Source organism: Tupaia chinensis, unplaced genomic scaffold, assembly GCF_000334495.1.
Source record: "Tupaia chinensis unplaced genomic scaffold, TupChi_1.0 Scaffold000659_1, whole genome shotgun sequence".
NCBI classification, from domain to species: Eukaryota; Metazoa; Chordata; class Mammalia; order Scandentia; family Tupaiidae; genus Tupaia; species Tupaia belangeri.
The window spans coordinates 887,853-898,799 of NW_006160181.1; the positions used below are offsets into that span (position 1 = coordinate 887,853).

At 53.4% G+C, this 10,947-nt stretch overlaps 1 protein-coding gene across 1 annotated transcript; it reads left to right on the top strand.

Annotated features, from left to right (window-relative positions):
• The first annotated feature begins 3,925 nt into the window (after nucleotides 1–3,925).
• S100A2 (S100 calcium binding protein A2) lies at nucleotides 3,926–7,876 on the top strand. The gene is made up of 3 exons (XM_006159827.3): nucleotides 3,926–4,029; nucleotides 5,328–5,481; nucleotides 7,621–7,876. The coding sequence occupies exons 2-3, from the start codon at nucleotides 5,341–5,343 to the stop codon at nucleotides 7,771–7,773; spliced, it is 294 nt and encodes a 97-aa protein (XP_006159889.1). The 5' UTR covers nucleotides 3,926–4,029; nucleotides 5,328–5,340; the 3' UTR covers nucleotides 7,774–7,876.
• Nucleotides 7,877–10,947: the final 3,071 nt, after the last annotated feature.

Here is a 10,947-nt window from a genome sequence, read left to right on the forward strand (position 1 = left end):
CCCCCCCCCCACACACACAGGGTATGTGCAATCCCTGGAAAGAGAAAGTAGAAATCAGCTCGCAGGGATCACGGCCACACCGCAATTCCATCTCCATTTTCTTCCTGGGATTTTGGATACTCACATGTTTGGCATGATTTTCAAGCTCCCAGGGATGTGAACTGTGGTGGACCACGTGGGAGTCCAAGGCCTTAACCACCATGCCACCGGCTTGCTCACGTTGGGCTTTTTAAAATTTTTAACAAATAATTCTTTTTTTTTTAAAGATTTATTTATTTAATTTTACTTATTCATTTGTTTATTTTAATTTGACCAGAGAGAGAGAGAAAGTGAGAAAGCAAGCCACCAGGTCCGGGACTCAAACCGTTGTCAACCATGTGGGAGTGTCCAGCACCTTAGCCACCACACCACCTGCTAGTCCCATATTGGGCTTTTAAAACAGCTGTCAGGTCTCTGTGGGTGCCGTCTCAGATGTCCACCTGGGCTTCTCGGCAGGGACCATCCAGGAAAGCCGGCTTGGATGAGGCAGTGTGTGAGAGGTGAGGGCGTGGGCGCGCGCGTGGGAAGGCTCCCTGGAGCTGGAGCAGCGACCTCCGGTTTGCGTCAGGAGCAGAGCTCGGGAAGGCCTGGCGGCAAGAGGAAGGACCGCAGGGAGAGGCCAACTCTGCAATGACACATCTCAGCCGCCAGGCGGCGCGAACCAGCCGGCAAAACCCCAGGTCGCGGGTGGGAAGCTCGCGGGCGTGGCGAAAGAGAGTTTCTCAAATTGGGTCTTGGCCTAATCACGCGGTGCATGCTCCCGCTGCTTGCCCGTGTCCCGATTTCTCCCCTTTGCAGAGAACTGCAGAATGTCAGAGCGAGGGTCAGACTCGAGGGGTCACTCCATCCAATTCTCGGGTCCTGCGCGGGGAGGGAGTTGCCGCAGGTCGCTCACCAAATTAGTGACAAATTAACAGGATTTTCAGCAGTCTTGGGAATATGGCTGTTTGACAAGCTCCGTCCTGGCCTCAGTTTCTGAGCAGGAGACGTCCGGCTGTGGCCAGACCTCCAGGTGCTGTCCTGGTAGTCACTGCTCCAAGCTGTGTCTCCCTAGCCCTCTCTTCTTCCTTTCCCCCTCACAGTCTCTCGGTTTCTATTTTATTTTTCTTGGACTTTTCCTCTCATTTCCCCTTTTTAATGCGAGAACATGAAAAAGTTCATGGAAAAGTGGAATTGGTGTATGAATTAATTTTGGTGCAAAAAGTTTTGAAATTTATGCATACTTATTTCAGAATGCAAGTTTCTGTGAGCTTTTCCAAGACTGTGCAGTCTTACCCTGCCTTTTTCTCTCTGGGTGTCCACCCGCCTGCCTCCTTGTCTGCCGCCTGTCTCCATCTCTGCCCACTGGGGAGTTTGCTCAGCTCCCTCACTGGGTCCCCAGAGTGGAATGTTTCCTGCAGTCACACTCCAGGGACTTGTCGCTCTCTGAAGCTGTTTTCCAACCTGGTGTCTCAGTTCCTTCCACTCCTGGGAGCCAGAGGAGAAGTTATCTGTAGTGTAATTGGGGGCGTGACTTCACGTGGTGGGAAGGACCCCCAGTGACCCCGCTTTATCTGTAGTGTAATTGGGGGCGTGACTTCAGGTGGTGGGAAGGCCCCCCAGTGCCCCCGCCGCCACTCCGTGTAGCTGTAAACACTGCCTGGCACCTGGTGTGGGCGAGACCCTTTGCTCATGGAGAAATGAGTAAGAGCCAGATCCTGCCCAGTGAGCTCACCTCGTGGGGGTGAGGGCAAGAGGAAACAAGTACGGAGTGATTTCAATCTAAACCAGAACACTGAGTACACAAAAGGCAGAGAAAAGGAGTGCTTTGTGCGGCCCGGAGCAGGTGGAGACTGTCTGGGAAAGCCTCCCCAGAGCAGGTGGCCTTTCACTGCCCTTGAAGGGTAGTGGGCTCTCAGAAGGAGCACGTGTGCACAGGGCACGTGTGTGTGGGCACACACTGAGTGCAGCAGGTCTCGGCCACAGCAGGCCCTTGAGCAAGGCGGTTAGGCCCCGTGGGGAAGCAGGTGGGCTGCAGTCAGGAGCACCTCGAGTAAGGCTTTCTGAAAGAGCCGGGAAGCCACTGCTATTTCTGAGCAGGGAGGGGTCTGCTGAAACCTTAGCTCTGGAAGAACTGCGGGAGACGCTGCATGGCACCTCACTGGTCCTCACCCTCAGTGTGAAGGACCGCCGTTTCGAGTTTCACCTGGAGCAGGATCTGCTGGGAAGACAAGTTGCATGACTGAAGGTTCTCGGGGAGGGACGCTGTGTGGCTGTGCAAAGAGTGGAAGAGGACACTGGACATCCCAGGCCTGGCTTCGTCTACACTGCCTAGGCCCGAGACCCGCAGTGACCTCCCAGGAAGAGACCAGCCTGTTTCCAAGGTCTTATCCATTCAGTCCTGCACATCCTCCTGTGGGGTCATAATCAAAGCTCCCCTGGGGTGAGGGCACAGAGAAGGGTCTTCACGTCCATGCTGTCCCACTCTGGACTGGGGAAGGGTCTCCATGGCCTTGCTCTTCCCTCCCAGGCTGAACTCTAGCTTCCGCCCACTGCCCTGGGACTGCAGATGCCTTGGCCCTGGGGAGGAGGGGTGGGGCCGCTGAGTCACTCCCTGGGCATCTGGGCCTGGAACCGCAGTGAGTCACCTAAGACTGTGAGGGGAAAGGGGCTGCTTGCCATCTGGAGGGGGAGGGCAGCTGGGCTCACCGGAAGGGCGGTGCCCAGACTGGGGCTGGGGTGGATGAAAGCAGTAGGAGGAGGGGCCCTAGGAGGGGGCAGCGTGAAAATCCCTCCCCTGGGCTACTCTGAATGGCCCGTGTAGGCCCTTCTCCAGGCATGGGTAGGGGTGCGTGTGTGTGTGCACACGCACATGTGCACAAGCAAGGGAGAGGGAGGGTCTGGGCTACTACCTCTGCTTGGGCTTGGCCTCCAACGGCTTGGGAGCTGGTCCGGCTTTGTGTTTTCTGTCTGGGGAGGTGAGGGGTGCCCCTACCCACTTGCCGCTCAGGCTGGACAAGCAGGGGCCGCAGGTCTCCCGTTTCCCTTGAACACCTTGGGTCTTCTCATGGCCCCCCACCAGACTGTTGCTCACGTGAGTGGGATTGTACGTAGACCTTCCCTGTCCTTCGGCCCCTTCAGACATGGGGGTCTTTGGACAGGTTTGTAAGGATACTCAGTTACCCTGTTGCCTCATAAGAGGGAGCCTGGGCCCAGTTGGTGGCGTGGAGGTTAAGGCGGCTGGGTCCCACAGGGCCAACTACCTGGCTCGAGCTCTGGACTGGGCTGCCTGAGGAACATGCCAGGCCTGTGTGTGTGTGTGCCCCAAACCCTGAGAGGAGAATGGAGAAGGGATTGCGGCGTGCTGTCCTCCATGGGGGTGCTCTCTCACGTTCCCTCTCTGTCTCTCTGGTGTGCACATGTGCCTGAGGCCTGCCATTTAAAGTAACTGCATGTCCCCGCCCCCAGGAGAAGTCTTACTCTCCTCTTCCTGATGCCCCATCTGCCCTGTCTGGGCCCCCATCCTCTCAGAGTGGCCCACAGGGGTGCACAGGCACACACACACACACACACACACACACATGTGCACACACTGGCCCGCCTGCAGGCAGGTGCATGCAGCGTGAAGCCCCAGTGTGCCCGCAGCCTCTGACGCAGGAGTGAGCTCTGACTCACGGGCTTGTCATGAGGACGTGGCCCCAGAGCAGTGTCTGTCCTTCTCCCCCAGCCCTGCCTCCCCCTCCCCAGGCCGCCTCCCCCTCCCTGCCACGGCTGGGTGGGCTCCTGCTGACAAGCGCCCCTTCAGCTGGTGGTGCGCTGGCAGTCTCTGCAGGGAGGGGACGGGCCCAGGGGGTGGGTGGCAGGAGGCCAGGCTTTGGTAGGAGCAGGTTAGGGCAGGTTGGGTTTCCTCAGAATGCCAAGCGTGGGGGGGGGGGCAGCGGGTGGCGTATAAATCTCCCTGGGTGCTCAGCAGCTTTGCCCTCTGCCTGGTCTCCCCCACCACTTGGTCTGGTGAGTTCCTTGTCTTGCTGGGGGCTGGGGGCTGGGTCTCTGCCTCTGTCCTTCTGTCTTTTTCTTCGACTCCATGGTTTTCTCACTCTGGCCTCCCAGGTGGGATCAGCCTGAGGCTCCTCTGGGCCCCTTCCCATGGTGAGCTGTTTGTGAGGGGCTTCCCAGGTTGCTCTGTGAGGGCTCAGTTTAGGGGTTACTCTGAGGCTCTCTTTTGGGTCTCAGCCTCTGAGGTCCCTCTGTGGCTTCTCAGCCTGGGGTCCCTCTCTGGGTGTCACGAACTGGGCATCTTGGTCTCGGGGCTGTCCTTGGGGGTCGAGTCTAGGAGGCAAATGGTGGGAGGTGCTTTAATGAGAATCATGAGTTTGTTTTGTTTTTGTTTTTGCAAAGTCCTGAAAACCCCTCTGGGCTGAATGAATGGTTGCAGTGTCCGCCCTGCTCCAGGTGCGAGGTTCTAGCAGGGCCCAGCAGCCACAGACAGGTCTTAGGCGCAGCCGCTCTGTCCTCTGCCTGATCCCGTCTCCACGCAGGTGGGGCTGGCAGGCTGGGCCCAGGGCTATCCCTGCCTCGGGCAGCAGCTGTTCTGGCCTCACCCTGGGACGTGCCTCACCTTTCTAGACTGGTTTGTGCATCCTCAGAGGCAGGGCCTTGGAAAAGACCCGTGACAGTCTGCCCTTGGGCTCCCAGATTCTGCCCTGATCCCAAAGCACTGGATATTCAATTTCCTCCATTCTCACCCCAGCAAGACCTTTCCTGATGGGGAGGATGTTCTGTTGCTCCCGCCCTACCTGTGCCCTGCATAAAAGGTAGCCCACAGCTAGGGGCCTGCAGTGTGAGGGGAGACGCATTCCCCACTCTCAGAGAGCCCCTTGTCCGAAGGAGGAACCATCCACACCCCAGGGAGCTTCCAGCCCGTGGGTGGAGAGAGGAGCCGCTGGTCTGAGGCGGGAACATCTCCTTTGGGGCGTCACCCGTGGCCAGGGCTCTGTCCAACGATGCAAAGGAAGCCAACATTGGTCAGCCTGGCCACAGCCTGGAGGCAGACAGGATGCTGGGTCCCTATCATTTTCCTTCTTGCAGATACTCAAAGGGGAGCACCCTGGGGGAGCCGGGGACAGGAGACATGAGCCTGCCCGCAAGGGCTCCCAGACACATCTGCCCTCAGTGTCAGCAGCGGGCCCTGCCCCTCTCCCCTCTCTCCGGGGAGAAGGATTGGGGGCACAGGGCAGACGTGGCCCTAGCAGGCTGGGTGGAGGGCCCAGGGGTCTTGGCAGTGTCTCCCTCACACGCCACCTCTGCAGCTCCAGATCCAAGATGGCCAGTCCCCTGGAGCAGGCGCTGGGTGTGATGGTCTCCACCTTCCACAAGTACTCTGGCCAAGAGGGCGACAAGTTCAAGCTGAGTAAGGGGGAGATGAAGGAGCTTCTACACAAAGAGCTGCCCAGCTTTGTGGGGGTGAGTGGGCAGGGCTGGGGAAGGGAGGGGCATCCTGGCATGAGTGCGGTGCTGTTAGATCTTTTCCCTTCCCCACTCCTGGGTGCCTGCTGAAACAGATACCCGACTGGTCCAGCCCCTTGCTCCTCCCCACTTCTGCTTCGCAATCTTGCCAGAGTAGGAGTGAGGTCTGAGTGTCAATGCTCTACTTCAATACTGTTTGTTTTGGGTCTCGTTTGCTATAGGGTGTGGGCACTTGCTGGAGAGAGAGAGAGAGAGGTAGAGAGAAAATGAGAAAGGTTCCCCCTAGGGAGGATGGCCGTGCCACAATCCCTTCTCCTCTTGGGATTTTGGACACACATACACACATGCCTGGTGCCAGGTCCAGGACTCGAACCACCCAGCTAGCCATGTGGGAAACGGCCACCTTAACCATTAAGCCATCAGCTGTCCCATACTGCTCTAGTAATGGTGGCGTCAGCAGCATTCCAGGGAACTGCCTAGTCTGGGTTCTCAGAGTCTATTTGCCTAATCCCCTTATCAGAAGGCTGAGCCTCCCAGAGCCCAGAGTGGGGAAGTGACTGGCCCTAGATCACACAGCTCCTTCCTCTTATTTTCCGTAGTATGTGCCAGACTAAGAAAGTGTACAGGGAGATTACAGGCCAGCTAAGATGTGCCCTGGGACGCTGTGCAGAGAAATGCGGTCTTTCGGTTTGCCCCTTTCCCTTCCTAGACTAACTCACGGTAAACCATGAGTAATCCTTAGACTTTGAACACAGGAAGAAGGTCTTCTCTCCTTTTGTTTTGGATTTGTTCCTGTTTTTGGTTAGACTTTTCTAATTATTTTGGTTGGTATTTAGAGAATTTGCCAGTTCTGGCCCTGTAACACAGTGAGTAAGCACTGCCCAGAGGGAGCTGATCACACAGGGCTGACTAGGGTTTGAGTCCTGGCCCTGGGGACTTGAAAAATAAGCCGAATGCACATGCCCAGCATCCTGATGGGATGCAGAATTGGAGGAAAGGGGACTGTGATGGGACCAGCCTCTGTTGGGGGCTGCACACACATACACTCTCTAGTGTGTGTTCCCTTTGGCATTAAAAAAATAAATAAAGGGAACCAGCAGTTAGCGTAATGGCTATGTCGCTGGACTCCCACGTAGTCGACCGTGGTTCGTGTCCCGGACCCGGTGGCTTAAAACTCACGCTGGGCGCATGTGCGTGCGTGCCCAAGATCCTGAGAGGAGAATGGAGGAGAAGGGATTGTGGCGTGACCATCCCCCCTGGGGGGTGATTTCTCGCTTTCTGTCTCTATGTCTCTTTCTGTCTGTCTGGCGAGAATTATTTTATTGGGAACCAGCAGTTAGCATAATGGCTATGTCGCTGGACTCCCACGTAGTCGACCGTGGTTCGCATCCCGGACCCGGTGGCTTAAAACTCACACCGGGCGCATGTGCGTGTGTGCCCAAGATCCAGAGAGGAGAATGGAGGAGAAGGGATTGCGGAGTGACCATCCGCCCTGGGGGTGATTTCTTGCTTTATGTCTCTATGTCTCTCTCTGTCTGGCAAGTGTATGCGCCCTATAGTGAAAACCTCTCCAAAAAAATATATTATTTTATTTATTCATTCATTTATTTTAATTTGACCACACACACACACACACACACAGAGAGAGAGAGAGAGAGAGAGAGAAAGAGAGAGAGAGAGAGGGAAAGTGAGAAAGCAAGCCACCAGGTCTGGGATTTGAACCTTGGTCAGCCATGTGGGAGTGTTCACAGCACCTTAACCACCATGCCACCTGCTGGTCCCTAAAAATTTGCTTTTTCTAAATTAGCTCTTTTGGAGATGGAGACAGCAAGCCTTTTCATCTGCAAAATGGTCCCATGATCTACCTCGCTGGGCTCCTGTGGGATTCGAGCTGACATGTCTTAGAGGCATGCCCGGCACTCTCCCCCCTCTCAGCAGGTGCTAGAGGGTCTCATCAGTGAAGATCTGTCCACCCTTACTCTCTTAGTAGCTCCCAGGGGCTCCCTACCCACCTGGTGTCCAGCTTCCCGGTGGGGAGGGAGAGCTGAGCACTTGTCTGAGTGTGCCTGTGTGGGGTCTGGGCGTGGTGGAGGGATGAGGGCTTGCTTGGTGATGAACGATTCCCTCTTGCTTCAGGAAAAGGTGGATGAGGAGGGCCTCAAGAAGTTGATGGGCGACCTTGATGAGAACAGTGACCAGCAGGTGGACTTCCAGGAGTACGCTGTTTTCCTCGCCCTCGTCACCATTATGTGCAATGACTTCTTTCAGGGCTCCTCTGACCGACCCTGAAACAGAGGTTTCAACTCCCTGCCATGGATTTCATGGGCCCAGGGTTCTCTATCCCTTTTATTTTTGTACTCAATAAATTCTTTTTTGGTTGTTAATACTTTAATTGCTCAGTAATGTATGATCCATAACCCGACTGGCTCAGTAGGACTGTTGGAAATCTGGATCCCATCCCTTTCTGGGCTCTGACTCTAGCTCTGGAGATCTCCCCCAGGCCAGAGCTATGCCTTAGGTCCTAAACGCCAGGATGTCAAATTCCAGTAAAGATTGGGGAATTGAGGTAGTTTGCCAACATTTTATCCTGCCAAGTAAAGATGTTTAAAAAGGCAAATATTGGGACCAGCAGTTAGCATAATGGCTATGTTGCTGGACTCCCACGTAGTCGACTGCGGTTCGAGTGCCGGACCGGGTGGCTTAAACTCATGCTGGGCGCGTGTGCGTGCGTGCCCAAGATCCTGAGAGGAGAGTGGAGGAGAAGGGATTGCAGCGTGACCATCCCCCCCGGGGGGTGATTTCTCGCTTTCTGTCTCTCTGTCTCTGTCTGTTTGGCTGGCGAGCGCACGTGCCCTATAGCAAAAACCTCTCAAAAAAAAAACTGCCCTAAACCAAAAACCCCCCAAAAAAAAAAAAAAAGAATAAAAAACCAAAAGGCAAATACCACCTACCATCACTATCATTTCATAAAAAGAACATTTCAGTCCAATAAAGGAATCTATGATGTCAGAATGAAGGGCACACCTTAGCACTGATACTGCGAGCAGCAAGTTGTACTGGGACCTGCTCGAGCGATGTGAATGAGTCTCAGCAGCCCTGCGAAGCTTTGTCTGAAGAACTCTGTCAGATTATAGGCAACAGGCAATGCTGTAGTTTCAACGCGTCCCTCGAAGTTCCTGTGTTGAAAACTTGATCCCAAACATGACAATGTTGAGGTGGGACCTTTAAGAGGTAATTTTGGCCCAGCAGGTGGCATGGTGGTTAAGGTGCTGGATTCTCATGTAGATGACTATTCATGTACCTGGCGGCTTGAAAATCATGCTGGGCGTGTGTGTGAGCATGTCCAAAACTCAGAGAGAATGGAGGGAAAGGTACAGTGGTGAGGCCGTCCTCCCTGAGGGAGGGGGTGCTTTCTCATGCTCCCTCTCTGTCTCTCTCTGACAGCTGCCCATGCCCTATGATGAAAACCAAAAAACAAGAACCAAAAAGCAAAAAACAAACAAACAAAAAGAAAGGTAATTTAGGGACCACCAGATGGCATGGAGGTTAAGACGCTGGATCCCACATGCCTGATGCCAGGTTCAAATCCCTGACCCAGTGGCTGGAAAATCATGCTGGGTATGTTTGTGTGTATGCTCAAGATCCTGAGAGGAGAATGGAGGAGAAGGGATTGTGGCATGGTCATCCCATTTTCCCCTGCTCCCTTTCTCTCTCTCTCTCTCTGGTGAATACACACACCATATAGCAAAATTAAAAATAATAAAACAAAGTAAAAGATGAATGGATTAACGCTGCTATTGCAAGAGTGGGTTCCTTATAAGAGGACAAGTTTGCCACCCCCCACCCTTGCTGCCCTCTTTCTTCCTTTCGGAGAGGTTTTTGCTATACGGCACGTGCGCTCGCCAGAAAGAGAGAGACAGAGAGACAGAAAGTGAGAAATCACCCCCTGGGGGGATGGCCACGCCGCAATCCCTTCTCCTCCATTCTCCTCTCAGGATTTTGGGCACGCACGCACACACGCCCAGCATGAGTTTAAACCGCCGGGTCCAGGACTTGAACCGTGGTCGACTACATGGGAGTCCAGCAACATAGCCATTACACCAACTGCTGGTCCCCCTTGCTGCCCTCTCTTTGCCCTTTACCATGGGGATGATACAACAAGAAGATCCTTATCAGATGCTGGTCCCTCGATCTTGGACTTCCCAGCTTCCAGAGCCATAAGACAATAAAATCCAATAAAATCAATAAAATCATTATAAATTGTCTGGTCTTTGCTGTGTTTTTTTTTTTTTTTTTGTTTTTGTTTTTAGAGAGAGAGATTTTTGCTATAGAGCATGTGCACTTGCCAGACAGACATAAAGCAAGAAATCATCCCCTGGAGAGATGGTCACACCACAATCCCTTCTCCTCCATTCTCCTCTTGAGATCTTGGGCATGCATGCACATGCACCCAGGGTGAGTTTCAAGCCTCTGGGTCCAGGACTCAAACTGTGGTCAGTATGTGGGAGTCCAACAACATAACCATCATGCCATCTGATGGTCCCTGGTCTGTGCTGTTCTATTGTAGCAGCAGAAAACTGCCTAAGACAGGCAGTGTACTAGTTTTTTTTTTTTTGTAAATGTTTTTGCCTTAGGATACATATGCTTGCCTAAGAGAGACCGAGACAGAGACATTGAGGAGGAAAGTGAGGAATCAACTCCCGGTGGGATGGCCATGCTGCAATCCCTTCTCCATTCTCTTCCCAGGATCTTAGGCATGCACACACATACACCCAGCATGAGTTTCAAGACATTGTGGCGTAGCAATCCCCACTCAGGAATGGGGTGATATTTCACTTTCTCTCTCTCTCTGTCTGTCTCTGTCTCTCTCCAATGAGTGCACACACCCTGTAGCTAAAACTAAAAAAAAAAGAAAAAAAAAAAGAAAGAAAGAAAGAAAGAAAAAAGAAGCAACTAGAAAGATATGAAGATATGACAGTAAGGAGAACAAGCATAGATATCAGAGACTACATGGGAAGGGGGTGGGTTTGGAGGGGGGGTAGGAGGAGCTCAGAAAAACATTTAACACACAAAAGAATATAAGGCTCTTGGGACCAGCAGTTAGTGTAATGGCTATGTCTCTGGACTCCCATGTAGTAAACCACGGTTTGAGTCCCGGACCTGGTGGCTTAAAATTCACGCCAGGCACGTGTGCATGTGTGCCCAAGATCACGAGAGGAGAAAGGAGGAGAAGGCATTGTGGCATGGCCTTCTTCCCCTCTGGGGGGTGATTTCTTGCTTTCTGTCTCTCTGTCTCTCTCTGCCTTTCTGGCGAGCGCACGCGCCCTATAGCAAAAAACTCTCAAAAAAAAAAAAAAAAAGAATATAAGATTCTTTGCTGAAAATGATGTATATAGTAATATCCTTAATTTGATTATCACACACATTACACGCATATTTTGAAAAAACAAACCCCCCCAGGGG